At 39.7% G+C, this 23,455-nt stretch overlaps 3 protein-coding genes across 13 annotated transcripts in view; 2 read left to right on the top strand and 1 right to left on the bottom strand.

The window, feature by feature from the left end:
• Window positions 1–9,059, top strand: ppp2cab (protein phosphatase 2 catalytic subunit alpha b). The gene is made up of 7 exons (XM_061055382.1): window positions 1–332; window positions 6,776–6,985; window positions 7,104–7,277; window positions 7,443–7,532; window positions 7,710–7,871; window positions 8,085–8,203; window positions 8,359–9,059. The coding sequence occupies exons 1-7, from the start codon at window positions 231–233 to the stop codon at window positions 8,429–8,431; spliced, it is 930 nt and encodes a 309-aa protein (XP_060911365.1). The 5' UTR covers window positions 1–230; the 3' UTR covers window positions 8,432–9,059.
• A 1,403-nt stretch (window positions 9,060–10,462) lies between these two features.
• skp1 (S-phase kinase-associated protein 1) lies at window positions 10,463–15,920 on the top strand. Its single transcript, XM_061055380.1, has 6 exons — window positions 10,463–10,615; window positions 11,277–11,376; window positions 11,712–11,785; window positions 12,964–13,107; window positions 15,401–15,541; window positions 15,651–15,920. The coding sequence occupies exons 2-6, from the start codon at window positions 11,280–11,282 to the stop codon at window positions 15,684–15,686; spliced, it is 492 nt and encodes a 163-aa protein (XP_060911363.1). The 5' UTR covers window positions 10,463–10,615; window positions 11,277–11,279; the 3' UTR covers window positions 15,687–15,920.
• Window positions 15,921–16,483: 563 nt separating this feature from the next.
• Window positions 16,484–23,455, bottom strand: part of tcf7 (transcription factor 7) — a 62,025-nt gene continuing 55,053 nt past the window's right edge. For 5 of the 11 annotated variants that reach the window (XM_061055368.1, XM_061055369.1, XM_061055371.1 and 2 more), the window contains 3 exons: window positions 21,620–21,668; window positions 20,546–20,618; window positions 16,484–18,292 (listed from right to left, as the gene is read on the bottom strand). In XM_061055368.1, coding sequence (XP_060911351.1) covers window positions 17,902–18,292; window positions 20,546–20,618; window positions 21,620–21,668 — 513 coding nt within the window. In that variant the 3' untranslated portion in view covers window positions 16,484–17,901. Of the gene's footprint in view, window positions 18,317–20,545; window positions 20,619–21,619; window positions 21,669–23,455 lie in introns of all 11 variants that reach the window. The other 6 variants (XM_061055375.1, XM_061055376.1, XM_061055379.1 and 3 more) reach the window with 3 other exon arrangements.

Genomic DNA, 23,455 nt, shown 5'->3' with positions numbered 1-23,455 from the left:
ACCAACTGACGTCCCTCACTCCCTCCTTTTCAGTTTCAACTCAGTGATATCATAGCGACCTCGTAGTCAGAGACACTTACATGCTTCTTTAGAGTAGAGAGCCAGCAGCACCTACTTTTGCCGCCCTGCGAGCCGTGGAAAGGTCGAGAACACCGGGGTCGTCTCCTTGCCGAAGTTGGCGAACGAACGTGTCGGCGAACGAACTGCAGCGAACCAAAATACGCACAGAGATGGACGAAAAGGCGTTCACGAAAGAGATAGATCAGTGGATCGAGCAGCTCAACGAGTGCAAGCAGCTGTCGGAGGGACAAGTTAAAGCACTGTGTGAAAAGGTGAGATATTTAACAGATTTCAAACTCTCAACGTCAACTTACTGTCACCGTCCCCCCCCCCCCCTTACCGACGCCTTCCAGACATTCTTAAAATGGCGTCTACAGTGTACATTTCACTGCGCGGGGCTTTTATTTTACAAACACTGCGAGGCTGTTTATCTTTAAAACATTTGCATTTCAGTCAATATTTGTCAGAAAATTCTTAAAATGTAAAAAAAGAGGATCCCATACTGTTGGTAACTGGTGGTTTACATACAAGTCAGGGTCAGCCATACTGTGAATTCAAGTCACATACCACATTTACTGCCAAGCTCCTTCAGTCTGTCAGAGTGACCTGTAGCATCTCTTTCAGATAACTCAGCAATTAAACTACACAGTGAAGTTTGACAATGTGACAGAGGGCTTCATTAATGTACACTGTATGTTGTTAAGGTAAAAACAGGCAGTAAGGTAGGCTACATTTTGGTATGGAACATGACAACAAGAAAAAAAAAAAGTCCTGAAAAGGTTAATAACTTAACTTTGTAATGGGGAAAAAAAGCCAAATAAGTGAATTATTGTGTAGCATCCTCTGCATGTGTACCCATGCATGATGATTACACTGCCCTTTTCACAAATTCGTGAAAGTTACCGTGGACAGCTGACCCCTGTTTTACATGTTTAAGTATTCTGACTGAGTTGTTTACTAGCCAATAAAGTTGTTAATTACAATCTTTAACATGACACTTTATGACTCAAGTGGTCACATCATGACACACGTCACGGGACAGGTAACTTGTAAACTGTTAATATTCACGTTACACACATGATTTCCGTGCTCACACCACAGGGTAACACAGAGGCTAATGCAAACACATAGAGAAGGATAATGGCACAATGCTTCTCATTACATGTCTAAACTTTTTATTCAGTCATTTTCGTGCGTAAAGACGAGTTGTACAGGTTAGTGTGGCGTTCACCTTTCAGCCAAGTAACTGCGTTGTTGCTTGTTCTTTAGCCAGGAGAGGCCTGATCTTATTAAAGTGTTGCACACTGTAAGTGTTATTCATGCTGTTTTATAAACTACATGTTTAACATGTACAATGTTTTCAGTAACCCATCCTTCATGTTTTTGCCAACTCAATCACTGAATGATTCTGTTGACTTCTCTAGTCTGAGCCGGAGCTTAACCTCAATCTTTCCTCAACATACTTTCTGCTCAGGCCACTAGCTGAATATTTGATTTGTTGTAGAATCAGATAGGGTCGATCGTGTTTTTGATTAAGATTTGTTGCAATTAATTGCGTCCAAGAAAGTCCTGCACTCCTTTAAACGGCACAGTAAAGCGCTGCTGCCTCACTTGAAGGTCTGTTGAGGCCGTTGCTGCAGAAACGGTCACCTCTGGCTCTCACTGATGTAGGCCAATGTTCAAAACATGTCCGTTTGTTGTGGTTTAGAGTGTTGCTCGAAAGTTTTAATTTGAATCCTACATTTTCAGTGAGACTTTCACCATGTTGATTATAGAGACATCATATGGACAGATGTTTCATTCTTTTGTGCAGCTCTGGGTCTGCAAAGGCTGAAACAACTAGACCAACAACAACCCTCTTTGGAGTGCTTTTCAAGAGGATATCATTAAACTCTACATATTGTTATTCATTCTTTTTATTTTAATTCGTCCTCATCTAGACATGGTCAAAATCGTTTGAAATGAATTATTCAATCCTGTAGCTTACTCTGTCTCCCAAGAGCCTCTTGTGGACCCCATGAGCAGGACACGGTGGTGTGTCAGTGTTTCAAGATGTACATTTGTGACGTCTTCTAATACAAGACGCTGCTTTGGATGACGTGAACCTAACTGTTGGGGATTATGGCAGAAACATGTTTAGCATTTTTTCAATAAGCCACCTTTTAAAATTGACATTCTTCGACATATCATTGAATTTGATTGTAAAGCAAATCTGGACAACCCTTTTAGACAATTGTAATAAGAATACATAGAAACATCAACAAGGACCACCAGATGCAGCAATTCCAAATATAATGTCTTTCTTTCCTGTTGCTGTTCCAGCCACTGTTTCCTGTCAAAAGCAGTGGAGAGGAAAAAGGAACGCTACAGTTTCTTCAGCCCGAGGCTGAGGCCGTATCATTATCAGGGCTCATGAGCTCAGCTGCTCATAACTGCTGTCTACCTGCACCTATCCTCACATTCCTTTGTGACTTCTGTTGATATTATTCACCAGCCACGCAGCATCCCTCCTGATTTAAAAATAGCAAAGGATATGATTGATTTTGAGTTGCATCACTAACACAACAAAAAGCCATTTGCTGCCTAGCTGATCACAGAGTGTGACTCAGGATAACACAGTCCTTTTGTGAGTCAGAGAGCAGCCGTCTCCGTTTTGGGATGTATGGGGGTGTGAAGGAATGAGATGTGCTGTGTAATTTGTCCTCAGCCTTTTTATGCCTGTTTCCCAGCGATCTCAGAAAAGAGTGTAGAAGAGGCTGTTTGATGTGCAGAGAGAAAATAATGTTTTTTTAAAACATTATTAATGTGATTGTTTTGGTTCTCAGCATTGCAGTATCCTTCCTTTCTTAAGGCTCCAGATATTTGTTGACAGACTAGTGATGTCATCCGTCTTATCATGAGTTTGATCTAGTTGGCATGTTTTAGTGAAGACACTGCAGACGGTGCTCTGTTCACTGGAAATTGCTTTAAATTTCCCGTCAGTAACAAAGAGCAGATTCAGTTTAATGTGTAACATGTTCCTCAGACAGATTTATCCTTTTCATGACCTTTGGTTTTTCCCCACTGTGTTCAGAAATAAGGAGGGTTACATAACCATTCAGATATAGTTTTTTTTTTTTTCTGTGCTCTTCTTATTCCCATATGAGACACAGTGTGATAACCATGATGCAGGTCATGGTGCAGTTGGACATTTACCGTTAACTTTTGAGTTTGTAGCAAATATTTATTTGCTTTTTTTTAAAAATGTATTCCCATGACTTCATTTAATGTGTGTCAGAGTGATGTAATAAGTTGTTGGGAAAGTTGCCCCACTTACTGGAGCTGAAGTCTTCTGGTAGTCGGGGCAGGTAACAAAAAATATCTATGTTTGTCTTCTGAGGTCACCATTGATTCATTTGTTGTCAGAAAAATTAGTCATTTAGACAAGCCGCTCCAAGGTCTTTATTTTCTCACTGCAACATCTGATATAGGAAACTAAAGATGTAACGCTGATTCATTCAGCAAAATCATGATCCCAAGATGGTGCAATGCTAATATCATTAGTCATGTTTTAAAGAACATCAAGCACAATGATGCAGATAAATGCAACAATACAGTGATTTCTGTGAACTCAACTCCACCATAATGACTGAAAGGAAGGGGAATGCATCTCAGCAAACTGCTGACAAACACAGACACAATGTGCCTGTGCTGATTTTCACACAGATTACAGTGCTGTTGTCAGTAAGATGCTTAACTCTGAATGTACATCTTAAGTGAGGTCATTCTTTGTGGTTGTAGTTTTGTCTAGTCGTCAAGCTTAATTCTCCCTGAGTCGTCTCCTGGTGGACCCTTGGCTGCGTTTAATGGGATTATATTGCGGCAGCCGGGAAAATGCTGACTTCACTTCTCAGCACTCGGATAAGCAGTTTGTTGAGCGTGTGGTGTCTGACGTATCGGCCAGAGCTGTAATCTGGCCCAAGGTTCCCTCCCTTCAGCCTCTCTGTGGCATTTAAGCTACAGGTGTGGCCTGTACTTTGGGCGAGGTGAATACGTAACCTCTGGCGTCATCCTATCCATTCACAGCTGGGCTGGCACCCACAGCACCAAATCCAAGCTTACATTGGGCGTTATGAAAAAGTTGTTATGGTAGCATAAGCAGCATGTCACATGGGATTTGTGTATCACTTTGTGAAATATTAGTAATGCTGTTTTCTTTAATATTTCCATTTGTTTGGTTTTGTTGTATTTGTGAAATTAAAGTTTTGTAAGGATATTTTTTGTGAATCATTACAATTGAAGCAATTGAGGCAGTGAATTGTCTGGAAATAAACTTTTATCGACCAGCAGTAGAGACAGATAGTGAGACTTTGCTAGACTTCAAGTTTTTAAATAACGATTGAATACAAAGGGAAGCAAAAGTCTAAATAAAGGTTTTATGTCTTGTTTTAAAGGTTCTTGGTAAATGGTAAATGGACTTGAGTTTGTATAGCACTTTTCTAGTCCTCCGACTACTCAAAGTGCTTTTACACCACAGGTCACACCTACACATTCACACGCCGCTAATGAAGCAGCACGAGCAACATTGTTTTAAGTGTCTTGCTCAAGGACACATCGAACATGTGGCTGCAGGAGCTGGGGATTGAACCCCCAACTTTCCGACTCTACCAACAGAGCCACAGCCGCCGTGTCTTCTCCTGTTTAAACTCAATGTTTGCTTTGATTTTACAGGGAAGAGTCCTAAAGGTTAAGTCAAGTAAAATCAGAGGATTCTTTATATTACCAGCAGAAGTAGTACAGGATGTGTTTGATCTTCGTCTATAAGTTGTTAAATGACCATCATTTGCTGGTTCGATCTTGTTATGAAGATGCACAGATTAAGTGCATCTTTTAGATCTTTTATGATGGTAGCTTTAGTGCATTGAGGTTTGAACTGTTAGAAAGGAAACATTCACTTTTGGCTGTAGGTATTATGATGATGATTTTGTATTGTTTTGCAATTTAAATCAGACATCAATTCAATGATTCAAATCCATACAAAAGTGAAGGTGTACAACAGTGAATATGGAGGACCATCTAAGATAGACTGACCCTGCTCACTTAAAATGCGTGTTCATTTCCTCTTTTATTTGGATTGATAAGAAGGGAGAGATGAAAACATAGTGTTGTCCCACTTTAATAGAGACATGGAGAATATTCTGTCTAGTTGAGGGAATTGAATGCCCCGGTCAATCTGTCATGAAAGGCCTCCTGCCACATGGTTGTGTGGGCACGTGGAGAGCGTCTGTTTGTAATGTAGGTCAGCATTGTGACTCGCTGCAGTCAAGTCCTGGTCACTCTGGCTCTGTCTCTCTCTCTCTGTCCCATCTGCCAGGGTCCACTGAGCAACATCAGCACTCTGTCAATGTTGGCTCTCTTTTTCTCATGCTGCTCGCGTTTGTTGTTGAAAAGCAACAGCATGAAAAGATAAGTAGTGCTGAAAATGGAGCTATAGATAAAAGATCAACCCACTTAGTGGAGAGACGTCAGGTTTTTGCAGCACAATATGAAAACAATCATGTGAAATGAATTACCAAAAGTTAGTCTTAACTTTTGTTCTTTCTGCTTTTTAAATTGTTCACCTTCTTCTGAGTTTGCGGATGTCTCTCTCTCTCTCCACACTTAAGACATGTCTGGTGGTCATTCAGCTCGGAGCATTTCTCCCTCAGCCTGAGGATTTGTTGGCTTCAAAGCTCCTTAAAAGAGCTCATCCAGCTGACTGACCCCTCAGTCTGACCAGCCTGCCAAAAGCCAGACTGACTCCAGGAATAGGCCTTGTAGTGGGTCTCTCCAGACTTAATGTTTGGAGTACTACCCAAGAGTTTGTCTACTATTTTTAGGTTTCTTTTTATTGAGTACTCTAGCAACACATTACAAATACACATAACAGATGCATAGTCATTCAAATCCTAATCCTAATCATGTCACAATGTTTGCTTAGCCTTAAGGTATAAAAACAGATACAAAACGACTATACAGTTAAAGCAGAATGATTCAGAGTATCCTTGATGTACCTGCATTGGCTGATGCACACAATGACTCATTTGCTTCTGCAGAGAGTTTGAAGTCCACCTCATCATGACTTCTGGGTCGCTGTCCAAGAATATCACTTGTAACAGTTTTAACGGTTGGGTGTAGAGTCTGACTGTTGTGCTGCCAAAGCACTCCAAGCTATAACTTAAAACCATTTACAGCATTAATCTGAGGAAACAAAGTCCTCCATCCAAATACACCAGCAGCCTTTTTACATTCTGTTCTCCACTTCTTGAGCATACCACTCCTTGATTCTACGAACTGAAGCTGTGCAATCAGAGCAGACCGCAAAGCAGGCAAACAGGAAACTAGACACACACACAGAGTAAGGGCTTATTTTCTTGGAAAGATCATGGTGGGGGTTGTGTTGTTGTCACTGTGCAGCATTTTAATGTAGTTTTGTTGGCATGAAACTTTTCTTGAAATAATGATAGAAAACAAACTTGCATCTCCTGACATGACGGGATCATGTGGATTTATCCTGCATTTCAATCAACTCAACTCAGTCAAGTGGTAGCTACATATAAACTGTGGAACGCTGACTTTTGACACGTTTTAATTCCATGTGCGGTTTTCGTCTCTCCTCAAGCCATTTGATGTCACACTTCTCTGTTTTTTTTTTGTGGCATGAACTACAATCTAACGAGTCTTTTTTTTTCTGCAGGCAAAGGAGATCCTGACCAAAGAGTCAAATGTCCAGGAGGTGAGATGTCCGGTGACAGTGTGTGGGGACGTGCACGGCCAGTTCCACGATCTCATGGAGCTGTTTAAGATCGGAGGGAAATCTCCAGACACAAACTATTTGTTTATGGGAGACTACGTAGACAGAGGGTACTACTCTGTAGAAACCGTCACTTTATTAGTAGCACTTAAAGTAAGTCCTTTTTCAAAAGTCCATACACATTGAATTTGTCCCAAAACTAGAATTTAATACGCAGTGTCACTTAAGAAAAAAAGATTGACTAACAGCCTTTTCTTTGCTCATGCTTCAGGTACGCTTTCGTGAGCGTATCACAATCCTTAGAGGGAACCACGAGAGCAGACAGATCACACAAGTGTACGGCTTCTATGACGAGTGCCTACGGAAATATGGAAACGCCAATGTTTGGAAGTACTTCACAGACCTGTTCGACTATTTGCCCCTCACTGCCTTGGTAGACTCTCAGGTGAGAATAGATCTGATAAATACAGGCTGAGCAACTACTGAACATTATTTAAACAACCTGTGACCATAAGAGTTTAGGAAAAATGTGTTTGATTTTATACGGCCGTTGTGGAGAATGTTATGTTTTTTAACTGAACTGAGATTTTTTTTCTCCGTGATCCTTCAGATTTTCTGCCTCCATGGAGGCCTGTCACCGTCCATAGATACTTTGGATCACATCAGAGCACTGGACCGTTTACAGGAAGTACCACATGAGGTAAACACATACTTGATTTTATGTTTACTTTCAAAAAGAAAAATTCTACCTGCTACCTGAAACCGCCACCTTGAAAAAGTCTTTGTTCATAAAGTAGTCTAGTGAAAGCAATGTGATGGAGGACTCAATAGCAGAGCTGTACTCATTCTTTCCATCTTCGGCTTTTGTCCTCTGCAGGGTCCCATGTGTGACCTGCTATGGTCAGACCCTGATGACCGAGGTGGCTGGGGCATCTCCCCTCGAGGAGCCGGCTACACCTTTGGCCAGGACATCTCTGAGACTTTCAACCACGCCAACCGCCTCACACTGGTGTCCCGTGCCCACCAGCTGGTTATGGAGGTGGGTGTCTGTATATATGCAGAATTACTTAACATCTTCTGCTTTAGCCTGGGGTTTGGAACCTTGCAAAGTGAATCTCTTCCATCACCCTGACAGAAAACAACAGAATGAAACAGTCCTATCAGCAACACAGTCTAAAAAGGTTTTAACTTTAAATTAGCTTTATTTTATTGAATAAGAAATCTCTGATGAGTGACGATCTGCTTCTTCCAGGGTTACAACTGGTGCCATGAGAGGAATGTGGTGACAATATTTAGTGCTCCCAACTACTGCTACCGCTGTGGCAACCAGGCAGCTATCATGGAACTAGACGATACCCTGAAATATTCATTGTAAGTGAACCGAAAGGCTGCATGATTAAAGTTTTAAGTTGGTGACATGTAGTCATCATTTGAAACAATGCAGATATCTAGGCATGAAACATGTATGCCTTAAAAGAGATTAGTGAAGAAATCAAATTTTTTCTCATTATTTCTTCTTCTACCAGCTTGCAGTTTGATCCCGCCCCCCGCAGAGGAGAGCCACATGTCACTCGCCGCACCCCAGATTACTTCCTGTGATCTCTGACCTCAGACCCTTGTACAGTCAGGTCCAGTTTTGCCATGATGTATGACTTCCAACCGAACAACATGACTGAGGAGGGGAGGGTGGGACACTGGGTGGGTGGGAGGGCTACACTGCAGTGCACATTGTATATCCACACGACGACCTGTTTAAGCATTTAGGGAAAACAATGTCTGTTTGTCTATGAATGGACCAAAAGATGTGTGCCATAATCATTACATCCTCTACCTGTGTAGCTGGACAGATGGCACTGAGGTCCAAGAAGGAAATGAAATGCAGCTGTTTGAATCCCACACGCCATGGCTTATATTTAGGAGATCTGAACATGATCTTTTTGCACTTTTGTAAATCTAAAGAAATGTATCATATGTCAAAAAATGAAAATTATTTCACACTACAGATGTTTTTTTTTTTAAATTACAAATAAAGCCCCCATCAGGCCAGCTTTACAGAGACATTTTTCTTTATTCTGTGTAACTTTCAACTACAACTCATTTTTTGCAGTCACCCAACTTGGTGTATATGAAAGATGTGTTCACATCAACTCACTGACGCCCTCTGAACTACAGAGTCTGTATTAACCCAACCATTTGAATAATAAAGACAAACGTGGCTCTTTGAAAAGATTGTGCTGTTTTCCTTGTTCTTTGTCCGGAGTAAGATGATGACTGGTATTATTGCCTGGTTCACACGGGCTCTTTTAAACTGTTTGAATGGAACCAACTGAGTTTAGCCAGCTTATAAATTAGGAGAAAGGTCGACCATCTGGGCTGTAGGTAGGCAACAGTTCTACAAGTGTGATGGCTTTCTTCCTCTTTACTATCTGTTATCTTTAACTTGGAATAGTTGCTTTAAAATGTAACCAAATCTATTTTTAAAACAGCTGAAATAAAAATTTAAGGCCCCAAAAGGTCAAAATTACTGAGAGATCAAAATTTCCATGAAGTTCAATTCGTGCAAATTTTTTGTAGCAAAAATGATGACAACTTGAGGATATATTATGTTACGGTCTTTTTCTTTAGGCCCAGATTATATGAATTAAGTTTCCCCTACTTATATTTGTTTAACCTTAAACACACTAAAACATTTTACCAAATGTGCATGCTGTCTATCATTACCAACTACAGCTAAAGTATTGTGTATTCACTGACAAGTCTATTATGTTTGAACAAAAAGCAGCAGTGAAGCAAAATTTCCCTCTTTCTGAGGGAGTGAAAACTTTCGAGGAGCACTTGAATGCACCATAAAACTGGCTCTATGATAAGGAAAAGGCGCCACCTCATGGTAACTTAAAAATGAACTCACTATTAATCCTCTTGTTTCTTACTGCATTGAATAAAACAGTTAATTTACATTGATGGCACTTCAAGCACATATAGCTTAATCGAATTTCTAAACTACTTGACCTAAATGAAATGCCCAAACCTTGTTAACACCCGTCATATACCCGTATTTAAATAACAAATAAGCAATATAATTACCCCAAAGCTGAATATGGTTAAAACTAATCTGTAACAATATTAAGGTTTTTTTTTTTTTTTTTACGAAACGATAAACCAACTGCTTATAATTAAAAGCATCTACACATTTAATATTATATTCAAGAAATTACTAAAAAAAAAAAAAAACGTAACACTGCCATGAGGCTTAACATATTTTTGCATGATCGCTTTAATCGGTTAATAATTTAGGAGTCATATGTTGCGGTTTAAGGGTTTAACATATTAAAATATGCCTTAAAAAACGAATCTGTAACAATATTAAGGTTATTATTTTTTTTTTTACGAAAACATAAACCAACTGCTTATAATTAAAAGCATCTACACATTTAATATTATATTCAAGAAATTACAAAAAAAACAAAAACGTAACACTGCCATGAGGCTTAACATATTTTTGCAATGATCGCTTTAATCGGTTAATAATTTAGGAGTCATATGTTGCGGTTTTAAGGGTTTAACTTATTAAAACGGGGGTTAGATAAACAGGAAAAGCAGCCTTCATACGTCCCCGCCCCCTTTTTCTCTCCAGCCTCTGACAAAGCGATCGAGAAGCTCCGGGCGGCACCAGGTCGATCCAGAGACTTCTAGCCGCTTACGGTGCCTCCGTGTCTGTCCGGCCCTGCTGTTGAACACAGAGGAATTTCACCTCTGGATCTGAGTTAAAAAAAATTACGGTACGTAACTACATTAAGTTGAATGTATTTTTAAAAACGTGTTCACCTTTTTTATAAATTCGGTTTTTAGGTTTTGTTTTCATTTTAGTTTGAATAGCCTTGTTGTGGTTGCTAAGAGGCCTCACTGACATCGTTAGGCGCTAGCGTAACGTCAAGCTAAGTTGCTAGCATTGTGCACGGTAATAGCTACCTCATTAGCATACAATTTAACCACATTTGTAGGGTTTTTATGGTTGTGAAAACCCACGAGGCATGTATAATAAATAGCGTTAACATGCTGACCCGTATCATATGCCTTAAAAACCTTCACTTTCGTATGCTTTAAGGGACCCCTAATAGCAAACTCGTTTAGCCCATGTTAACAGGTGGCTAGCTAAATGTGTCGTTGTTAAGCGTGTAGTTAGGTTGACCTTACTAACTAGCAGACGTAATTAAGTTAGCAAAATACTGCGAGTTACCCTTTATGGTGTGTAGGTTGGCGAAATAACAGATAAAGTTTGTTTACTAGCCGATTTTAGCTTGGCTAGCTGAAGCGTTAGCATATCACCAGACGTGTAATCAGGGTCAGCTGTCAATGAAAGATTACTGGATCATCAAATACTGTCCGTGTATGTTCATGTAGCTGATGTTAACGTGTTTGGTAACACAATTGTTCTTCCCTACAGATAATGCCCACGATAAAATTACAGAGCTCTGATGGGGAAATCTTCGAGGTCGATGTTGAGATCGCCAAACAGTCTGTCACTATTAAGACCATGTTAGAAGGTAAACATTTAAACCATCACACACTTTTAAAAAATGTCTTGTTTTACTTCACAGATGTGTCTTTATAGTTCTCTTGTTTACTGAAATGATGTTTGATGGATTGAGTATTTCTATGGGAGCCATAAGTGGACATGATTAATATGATTTACTGTAATTTCTCAAGATCCAGAGGGACAACCTGAAATTGTATCTTGAGATGACAAGATAAACAATAAAAAAAATAACCTGTGTATTGGTAATCAGGGGGGAAATGGTCAAATACTATAGGGATGTTTGTTGGGGCTTCTGTATATTTTTGACTGATGTCTGACATGTTATTTGACATTTTGCCACAGATTTGGGAATGGACGATGAAGGAGACGATGATCCAGTTCCCCTCCCTAATGTGAATGCAGCCATCCTTAAGAAGGTAGAGAACACGTGAAACAAATCAGATCACCCATGTGCCATCACCTGTGACTTATGTTATCGGACTCAAAGCTGGTTGTTTGCTCTTACTGACATTGTTCCCTTTTTTCTAGATCCTTGCTTGTGTTGTACTTACTCTCTGATGTACGTCGCTTTGGATAAAAGCGTCTGCTAAGGGAATTGTAGAATTGTTGTGACTGCAGAATTCACATGAGCATTTCTAAATTGCACTCTGAGGGCTAAGGTAACGTTAGCTTGGAATAGGTCTTGCAGATTAAATACTTTTCTTTTATGTTGGGTTGTAGATTCATGATCACACAACATTTACAGACGGTCTGTCCAAATCAAGAGAAAGAGTCTAGGGTCTCACTAAATCTTTCTGCATTAGTTGGGTGTTGTTCTGCTTGGCCTTCCACTTACAGTCATGAGTTGGTGATTTCCAAGTTTGTTCATAATGTTTCTGTGCATTTAGATAATTTGAGGTCAAATATGTACCACAGTCACCCAATGACGATTCACATGTCATGTCTTATCCAGCCAGTTTATACTTTTTGATGAAGTATCTGATTTTGTTGAAACTGTTTTGAAGAGGTGAACTTAAACGTGGAGACTATTGTTCATGGCGCTTTAGAATTGTAATGCAGTATAGTAAAATGTTTCTACTGTATCAAGTAGTCCACCCATGTTAATCTGAATGTTGTACAACCCCCCGCCAAAACAAATCTAAGATGACTAGGAAATAGAGAATTGGTTAGTTTGTCTTCACTGTCTATGAAAATGAGAGTCCTGTGTATGTTGTTCGTGTAACACAATCAGCAGCGCAAGCTATTTTTGCCCCATTTTTCTTGATAACTATTTTTTCCTAGTCAACAAACTGCCAGTAGTATTTGTGGATTCAGAGGGCTGAAAAAGTCTGTTTTTTCATGACTCTGCTACAGGTTCAATCTCATATGTTAGAGCTGCAGTTATTTCACATACGATGGCTTTAATTGAATTTTGTTCATGACTGAACTGTTCATTCAGTTGGAGAACTGGAACCCCTGCTGATGAAAGACATTTTACACTTCTAATAAAGTTAACAAACCAACACTAGCAGAGTCTTTTAAACATTGTGCTCCAGTTTGAAATGGAGCTCTCATTATTGTCTTAACCTGTGTATTTGACTTGTTTGTGTTTCAGGTGATTCAGTGGTGCACTCATCACAAAGATGACCCTCCTCCTCCTGAGGATGATGAGAACAAGGAGAAAAGAACAGATGACATTCCTGTTTGGGACCAGGAGTTCCTCAAAGTGGACCAAGGCACCTTGTTTGAACTCATTCTGGTAAATACAGCGAACAACACGTTTACACTTCAACTTGAAGACAAGCTTTGCATCCTTCATTTGAACTTTAACCAAAAACACAACCATATTATTTGATGCTTCACATTGGTATTGATCAGCAGTTTTCATTAATTATAGATAACCTATAATGTACATTTTTAAAGAGGTACACATACAGGTGTTCACTACAACTTGCAACAAAGCTCAAGACCAAAAGCAAGAATGTTAACCATGTGTAGATGTTTTTATGAAATCCTTGTTTTTGTTAAAACAACCAGTGCTGTAGCGTGAAGTATAAAAAAATAGAACTCTCAGAACTCTGTTATGAATATAATTTAATTTCATAGACATTTTCTCTAATAACTACATGATTATATTCAAGATTATGACATAAATACACATTAGTCATTGACATGAAGAGACACATTGCTTTTCTAATACTCCTGCATCAAACCTTTAAAAGAATCTCTGCAGGTCGACAGTTCTTGACTGTTTAAAGCATAAATAGATTCACTGGAAGAACACACCTTGTACTTGAACTGGTTCTTTGGAATCCTGATACATCTTCATATCAAGTTTTCGTTGTGGTTATTCTCTTTTTCATTGTACCTTTTATGAAGTTGAATATGCACGTGTCTTACCCAGTTGTTGATTTCATTCACTGCTGTGCCAAAGTCCTGATTTGTTTTTATTTGGTTAACAGGGATATTTTAAAGTTGCTTAGCAACAGCCGGAAGATCGGTAGTGTGGGCAACTGTTCTTGAAAAGGTCGGGATTTAAAAAGGCAGTTTTAACATAAATACAAAAACAGAGTGAATGATCCGGGCAGCTTCTTCAGGTAAACACGGCCTGTGAAAGGTTACCAAGAAGTGCTTGGGAGTGATTGGGAAATAGCTGTTGGATTGCAATGTGCTTCCAAGAAGTGAAACACAAGTTGCAGTGAATGTCATTTGAGTTGTTTGGCCCCCTCCTGCTGTTTTCAGTGTAATTCTATACACAAAGCAAGAGGATGCAAATGGGCAGGGATTGTGGACTAGCTAGGAGGGAGTTTCTGTGACATAAAAACAAAAGTCTAGCAGTGATCATCAAATGATATGTTTATGATATGTGTTTGTAATGAATTTCCAGATACAAGTTTAAAGGTTCATGTTTTTTGAACAGGGATCTTCTTTTAATGTATAAGCTGAGGGGATTTCAGTGTAGGCTCACTCAGAAGTAGAGCAGAGATATATTTTTGAAATCAATGTCAGAATATTTTTGAGAATTTTGCTCATATATTTCTCAAGACAGTTTACAAAACACTCAACGTAGTCCGATGTTAAATGCAGTGAACTGCGACCCACTCTCAGAAAATTCTTATATATACATGCACGATCACATCATTTGTCCTGAATCGAATCATCAGAGTGAAATTAAAAATTATATGAATCTACAGAATGTTAATTTACGATAACAATGCACTTTTACAATTCGGAGTACAACTGACTGTATTAACTGACTGTTATATGAAAAGCGGCATCATTTCATTAACAGTATTTGTTACCAAACTAATAACGAAGCCCGTTAGAGGGCTACACATGACTCATAGAACTGGAGTTACGTCCAGTAACCGAACACAGCGCTCTGTAACGAAGCTCGTTTGTCTAAGTTTGCAGCTGTTACGTTACTGATGATACAGTTCTGTTGTTTTCACCCGTAACCATCAGCTGGTTCCTTATGACACAGACATGGTGAGACAAAACAGAGATTAAGTCACATTTACCTGAACCGCGGGGGTCTGATCCAAATGGAGATGCGGTTGGATGTTATATAGAGACGCAGGAGACAACTGTTGTTCAGGCGGCCGCCTTAACTATAAAGCGCTGCGGGAAACAATGCCTTATTATTCTTTGGCTGTTTTTTTTGCTAGAAGACTTTCTAAAAACTCCTTTACATGACCTTTTTTTGAACCTGCCGATCATTTCTTTAGGACTTACACCCCACTGAAATCAAACCTTTAACTCCACAAACAGACATTGCTGTTATTTGTTTCTCCCTACACAGATGGATGACTTTTTTGTACATACATGCTTGTTTTTCGCTAAAGTGTTGAATGCTGACAAACAAGAATGGGACACTAGAAAATCGTCATTCCCCTTCTACAATGTAGACACTATAAACCACAACGACAGTGTAGCTTGCTCTTCATGCACTTTAAACCATTTTTGTTTTCCATGAAATTCTTCGATTGTCAGCTTTCTTTCTCACTGCTCTCCTTCTCTTCATGTCTCCCGGTTGTGTTGTCCCTTTTCAGGCCGCCAACTATTTGGACATCAAAGGCCTGTTAGATGTCACCTGCAAGACGGTGGCTAACATGATCAAAGGCAAAACCCCAGAGGAGATCAGGAAGACTTTCAACATCAAAAATGATTTTACAGAGGAGGAGGAAGCCCAGGTAGTTATTCCATCGTCTGTCTGTCTTAAAACAAATAGCCCTTACAAAAGTGATGTCAAAGACAATAGCAGAAACAACATTAACCGTGTGTCCACCCTCTTGTCATCAGGTACGCAAAGAGAACCAGTGGTGTGAAGAGAAGTAAAGGGGGAGATCCTGCCAACACTACCACACTGAAAAGGAATTGTCCCTGCTAACTGGTTGCACTGGCGTTGTTCATACTTGTCAATATTTACATTTAGTGTACTTAGAGCCACATCACAGCCGCCCTTCCCCTCCCCATCCCTTGACCCCCAGTTATCACCCCACCAACAGCATGACCATTTTAACTTGCCTGTGTGTTGTCTTAATTTAAATAAAAAGAAGCTCTTTTCGGTTACCACACACGTGTTTTATTTTCTCGTTTAAAAATAGTTCTGGATTCATGGCTTTGTACCCTAAAAGATACGTCACTCCTTTCATATTTCCCCCAATTATTAATCGCTACGGTTGTCTTTTTTACTGGACATGTTTGTGTTCTTTTAGGTTAACGGATGAAATAAAATGGCTTTTTTGACAATGGAAATGAATATTTAGTTTTTGCTCTATAAATGCATCTGTTCTGTAAGAAAACATGTGGAGAGGGTCGAGTGTCTGAAGGAGAAGTGAAGTTTGAGTTGATTAGATGATTTTGTGTTGAGGACTACAGATGCTTGTCTGTGGACACTGAATTGGTTCATGCTGATTCACGTATTGAATTGGAAACTTCTCCGATCAACTCTGATGCTGGCTTTTGAGATGATCAAACATACTGAAGGAGTCAATAAAACTGAAAAAAAGGTTGCTTTGTCATTTTTGTTTTCAAATGACCAGTATTTTATTCTGAAACTGTTTTTGCTTTAGAAGTAATTACCCTTGAAATGTCCTTTTGTGTGTTTGTTTTTTAACTACAATAGACATGAACAAGATATTAAAAACACTTTTAATACATCAAACAAAAACAAGAAATACATCAGAGGCGTAAAAAATACAAAAGACATCTTGGAGTTGTTGCCACTACTGACGTGAACATCCTAAAAAAAACAACAAAAAAAAAACAAGCTATTTCTAGCCCAAGAGCTCTCTCTGCTGGAGGGAAACGGTTTTGCTGAACAAGAACTCGGCCTACGGTTCGCTCACAGTGCTGTCAGTTGAGTTTGAAGCTGCAAGCAGAACAGTAAATGAAAGCCTTGTTTTTTCTTTACATTGAAGTTTGAACATGCACAGATTGAGAACACAACGATCTTTGATACGATCCTGCTGTAACACTTGACCAAAGAAAAAAATTGAATTCTGCACCAAAGACAAACACTAAATGTATTGCTTTAAGAAATGGTACAAACTAAAATCTTTTTTTTTTGTTTCATTTTTTTTTCATAAAAACATATAAAAGTTTAATTATAATAGGGAATTCCAACATTTATAAAACTTTACAACACAATGCAATATAATAGTACCCATTTGGTCTCAGAAGTTTACGGAGCTGCAAAAATGTTCAGTCAAAAGAAAAAAATAACTCTTTTTCTCTTCAACAGAAAAACATCTGACCTTTAAAAATGTATATGAGAGTCAAACAGAAATAACAGAACTTCAGAGGAAGCTGAACAAACAGGAATCGATTGATATAGCAAAGTACTGACAGCCTGAAAGTGCCTAGAAAAGAAAGTAACTTAACGTATTTTATGCTCTGACTTGTGTCATTTGGACTTTTTTTTTTTTAACCTGTTACATGTTTTTTTTATTCTGTAAAGCTAATGCACACATATTTATAAAATGTTCTGACATGTAATGAAACTGAAGATTAACAAAATGATGAGTAAAAAGTCTATTCATTCATCTCTTTAGAGCGGGGGTTCTGCTGGTCAGGCTGGCTCTGCTGGTTTTCGCTTCCCTCAGGTTTGGTCTGAATGATAGTTGTAGATTTTTAGAGTTAAATGTTTATGTAAAACACTACAACAGGCCTCACCTTGATGCTGTTTTAGCTCTGAGAACTCCATACCCTGTAGTTAATGAAGCAAAGAGCTCTTTAAAAAAACGTCTTTGTTTGTGATTGTCATGGACGAGAAAGCACAGGGTTAACTTTAAATGGGAGCATCAGGGGGGCGTATGGCTTGTAAAATGATTTATGAGGCAGAGCTGTCTCCAAGGCAGGACTGATCTGTGAAGATGACTTTGAGAAGGAATAGAACCTTATTGACCTGTCGATTTATTTGGTCTAGAACCACAGACACTTGGAGGATTCAGCCTCTGAACACAGAATATCGTAAACTGTGAGGAGGAAGTGGATCTATACGGCTCTGGAGGAAGGGAAGAGGGTCAGTGATGTGAGAAGACCTGATGGATCACTGAGTCTCTGTTAGCACTTTAAGAGAAAGTCCTGCTGCCTTGGCGGCTGACAGCGCCGTCGTCGAGCTGTGGGTCTGCTTGCTGGACAGTTCCAGGTGTGTGTGGGAGGGTTTGGTTGCGGTATGTCGGTGGTCTCCGCGCTTGCTCACAGACTGCTGCTGGGGCAGGCGTGTGTGTGAGTGCATGTGTGCTGGCGGAGACAAGGGGAGGCGTGTTGACGGGGAGGTGGGAGGCGTGGAGCAGCCCGGGGAGAGTGGCCGTTGATGCTGGTAGAGACGATGGCGATTGGGGGAGGGGGAGGGGGGAGAGTCTATAGCACTTAAATCTGAAGAAGATGGGCTGGGACAGCCTCCTCCTTGAAGGTAGCGAATGCACTTCTTTTTCCTCCTAAGGACAGTCAGAGAGAGTTATCTGTGAATAAAGTGTGGATGGTAAACGTCAGCAGGCTTCAGTGAAGATGCAGCATGCACACGTTGTATGAACATGGACACACATGATTATAATGATTAACACAGAAGTATTAGTGTCACACTATGCACATGTGTATATGAAGGGTTAATGTCCTCTACACGGTCAATCTATTTAGGAAAATTCAATTACAGACTTATAATTTCATGTAAAGACCTAAGCTTTAAATAGACTGCTGTTGTTACAAATGAGTGAACTTGTTTTATAAAATTGAACAGAACAAAACATAAAAAACACAATATTTATAAAATGGTTTTAATCTAAATGTAATAAGGAAGAAGGAGGAAAACGCTCTATTAGGACCTCTAACACATAAACCTACTAGCCCATTAGGACATGGCTAGCTGTTCCCCGTTGTTTTCAGTCTTTATGCTAAGCTAAACTAAAGGCCTACAGACATCTCTCAAAGTGTTGAACCATTCTGGTTATAACAATATTATTTTATGTGTCTGTATGGAGTAGGAAATCAGGAGAGAAAGAGGAATGACATGACGGAAAGGAGCCGCAGGTCGGACTTGAACCAGGGGCCGCCCACTTGGAGGACTACAGCCTCCGTACACGGGGTGCATCCTAACCGCTAGGTCATCAGCGTCCCAATATATATTTCTGACTGATATTTATTATTTATGTCCTATATTGCTTGTCCTTCACATAACGCACATCACAAAAGTATTATTGTATCAAAAAAACAATAATCCAGAGAGGTGTTGCAGGTTTTCTTTTGCGACCTCATTTGCACTATTCCCCTCGTCTGCACCAAACTCATTGTCGACCTGAGTGACATGCTGTGAGGTGTTATTGTACTGCTGAGCACAGCATCAAAGCAGCTAACAGGATCCCATTATCATTACCAGAAGATGATATGACTCACCAAGCTGAACCGCAAGGAAGGGCGCTAGGCCATATTTAGACAGAGAAGAGTGCAATAGAAAGTGATTTCTAAATGTCAGAGTTCACCATCAAAAGACGCCCGTCACCACATCGCATGAATGGAGAAAGTTTCAAGCAGATGGGCATGAGAATGTCGTCGAAATGCAAAGCTGCAGGGAGTGTGTGTTGAGGATTTGCTCTAACCACATTCTAACCCCCCCCCCCTCTTGTTCTCTCAAACTGAAACACACATACACACTTCGATTTCCATGACGTAATGGTGGGGAAGACAGCAGGGTTGACACAGTGCTGTGGTGGTAGAAGCGTTTTTTTTCTTCTACAGAACCACACAGATTCCTGAGTCCTGCAGAAGCTGTCGACTGCTGTCTAACTGTAAAACCTGCTGTAACGGAGACAGAGCGGTCTGAGGTGGTGACAGGCCTGCTGCTGGTTATTATTGACATGCTACTGCATTCATGCTGATAAAGAGGACTTAGATAGTTGCAACTTCAGGGAGATCAGGGGACGTTTTTTTTAATTGACTGATTCTACCCTTTAAACACAATCACTTCAAGAGCCTGAGGGTGATGCAGTGCACTTGAATTACAGCGCAGACAAAACATCTTTTACCATTAACGCAACACATGAGAGGATAGAAATAATGAAAAATTACTTCTTTTTTTTGTCACAAATGAATTCATCTGTGTCATGATGTTTTTCCTCAAAGCTGACGTCTAATCTAAAGTCTTTCGATCTGATAGGACTACTGATCCTGGAACAGTTCTCCTCACAGTCATTCTTTACAATATGGAAGGAAGACAATGGCACAGTCTGCAGGTTTCCGGTATATCCGGATCCCCTTTTCATGTGTAAAACTGTATCTAAGTTACATTCCACCTATATATTAATAGTTATACTGCATCAATATGCAGAGCGGAAAGTTAGTGACAGACAGCATGCAGATTACAAACATCATTCAGAGGCAGAGCTTGGCTTCAGGCAGACATCATCTCATACAGTGATCGTCAATGGATGGAATAACTGAATTTGAACTTAATAGCAGCATCTTTAACTAATGTGACACTATCAAAATGGCTAAAGGTTAAAGAGTGGATGAAGCTAAAGTTACTGTGAACTCAGATTTAGGAGATTATTATTATATATCCAGAGCAGCTATAGGAAAGACTCTACGAGAGGGAAGTGATGCACTGATGAATGGACCATTAATAAAAGGAGAAATGATTTATGTGTGACAGTGCTGCAGATCTACGGAGAGGGTTAGTGCTGATGTTTGGTACACACCTGCAGGGACCGCACCAGTCCGTTTGTTGGTTGAGGCCGAAGCGAGCTCTGCATTTCTTAGGAGAGCCCGGGTCTGAGCACAACGCACAGCATGCACAAAACAAGGAGCAGGAAGAATACAGAGAGGAGCAAAAAAAGGGAGGAAAAGGTTAGAGGTTGAGGACAGGAGAGAAATGAAGGTACGAAGAAAGACACATAAGGAGCTTGTCACGGCAGGACGAAGCACCGATTGAGCTGTCCGTTCAAAGAGAGCCATAAAGTCAGTCTGTTAGTAGCAGGTTACAGCACTGCAAACATCAACAACCACCGAAATAAAACAACAAAGACAACAAAACATAAACAAGTCAGGCATCCTGGAAAACAGGCTGTTAAAATGCACATACAGATACAGAGAAGGCAGGCGTGCTGTGACACTGTTAGTATCAGATTTTTTATTTTTTTTTTATTTTTGGAAGAAAAAAAAAAAATACAGTCCTTAGCTATTTTAGATCTTATACTGGAATCTTAAAGAAATACTTAATTTTCAGGTAAAAGTTACAATCATCCATCCTTCTACCTTCTAGCAGACTACTAACATATTTAATCCAATATTTTCTGATAATAATCTTTGATATGGAATTAAAAAAAATGATGTTAAAGATTAGCATCATTTAGCTGTCAAACTGCTAGTATGTTAACTGCTCATGCTGTTAGCAATGGAAGTAAATGCATGACAACACATGAACACTAAGTGAGCTACATTTGAAGGATTCCTCTGTGTGTTTGTATCATATTAAGAAATTAGAGAAGATGTTTTTATTGAAAAGAAAATGATGTAATGAGATCATAGATTGGACATTACGATTTGTTACACCAGGGTTTCGAACGGTTAGAATTCAGGTTAGATGGAAATCAGAGTGGGTGGTTGGTTTGACGTTAGAGACACATCCTGCCTTAAAGACATCAACTTGAAGTGCAGAAGAGCCCCAACGAAAGTTCAAGCTCAACATGAATTGTCCCAGTTCTACTCTGATATTACTGATGCATTTGCTGACACATCATAAAACCGTACAGAGACTTTTTAAAAGGATTTACCTGTATTGGAGTCCTGCAGCTTCTCCCTTTTTCTCCTCTTTTTCTTGCCCTGTGGGAGAAAAAACAACAACAGATGAGTTATCAGTTCTCACCTGGTATGGCCCCCATTAAGATTGATCTTCACATGTTGCTTTGGTTAATAGTGCAATCCCTTCTGACAGCAAGAGTTCATGATGCAGCGTAAAAACAAACAGTTTTCTTTTTAGTTCAGAAAATCTGGAAAAGGTGGCTTGAATCGAATGACATGTAAATCCATTTATAACCAAACAATGCAAAAATGAAAGCAGCAACCAGGTCAAGCAACCGTCTTAAATGCTCTATAAAAGCAAGAAAAAGCAAGAAAGAAAAAGAAAACAGAAGACTATTTGACAATTCAAATAATGATCCAAAAGGAGATCAGAACCAGCTTTTAAATGAGTATAGATCACCTTGAATACAAAGAAAAAATACACAAGTATAGCCTCGCTTTCTTTCCAATCTCAAGGCAGACTGTGATGTGTGAGTGTGGGGTTAAACATCAGAGATGTTCACACAGATCCGTTGATGGTGAAGTGAGGCCTCATGTTTGGGTGAGGTGAAGGATGTGGGTACTGAGATCTGCCGCCTACGCTTCATGTCTGCCCTCCTCAGCTCGCTGTCAGCAATGTCTATGTGGTTACTCTCTTTGCAACTGCACCTTTCTAAAGCTGTATGGGTGTACATGTGTCTGTGTGTCTGCATAGACTACATGTAGGTGCTTTTAGGGCTAAGAGGAGAAACCCTCCACAGCTGCGGGGGCGATATGTGGAACTTCACTTCCTGCTCTGCTAACAGGTCCAGTGAGTGCATTTTATTTTCACTGAAGGAGAAGCACAGTGCATGGAGGCTGATGACAGGGGGGTTCCTTAAAATGTAACATAACATGGCAAATAGTGCTTGTATATGGTAAAACGTAATAGCCCAGACCTATTTCCTTTAGTATATGAACATCCCCTGCCTTTATTTTTTGGACAGGCATCCAAACGAGCCAGGTTTTAATTTAATAATCTTTTTTAAAAAATGTCTTGCACAACAAATATGGGCAAAAAAAAAAATGTTTAACTACGTACAAAATCAGGCTACAGATTAAAGCTCCATCATGCAAACTGTATGAGCTCCTACAGGTCTGATCACAGTTAACTGATACTCCTGTTCAAAACATCAGAACGTGGTGGAGCTGGAAGAGAACTCTCGACAGACGGAGAGAAAGACAACAGAACAAATTCAACGTGCAATGTTTGTGACATGAAGCACTTGTTCAGAGGTACTGAACATATTATCAACCACAGCCCCAGCAAACTGTCACCGCCACTCGTGTGTCATGCCTTCTATATCCGTCGCCCAAGTCAGATATAGAGAGTCAGGACAGCAGGTAAAAGCTTTAAAGGTTGTTTCCCTTACAGGTATCTAGAGACTGAGAAGAAGCGTGTGCTACAGCAAAGCCAGTCGGGCCTGATTACGACATGTTGCCCTCTTTTTAAAGATGTATCTTTGCCTTTATTTGATAGGACAGTGGATAGAGAAGGAAATCGGGAGAGAGAGTGGGGAGTGACATGCAGAAAAGAACATGTGGCACGACCTAACCGCTAGGCCATCTGTTGCCCCCTTATTACCCTCTTTGTTATCATATTTATAAATGATATCATTTACTTAAATCTGCAATGAGTAAGTTTTACCTATGACTTCTAAAAACACTTATAAGTGGAAGGTCAAACGATTATGTGTCTGTATGTCTATAATGTGAGCCTTAGTTGTCTAGCTTTAATAATAACAAAATAAAAGATGCCCCCCCCCCAAAAAAAAAATAAACAAAATAAA

Source organism: Labrus mixtus, chromosome 14 (assembly GCF_963584025.1).
Source record: "Labrus mixtus chromosome 14, fLabMix1.1, whole genome shotgun sequence".
Lineage (NCBI taxonomy): Eukaryota > Metazoa > Chordata > Actinopteri > Labriformes > Labridae > Labrus > Labrus mixtus.
Note: the sequence above shows the minus strand (reverse complement) of the source record. Positions and strands in the feature narration are given on the sequence as shown.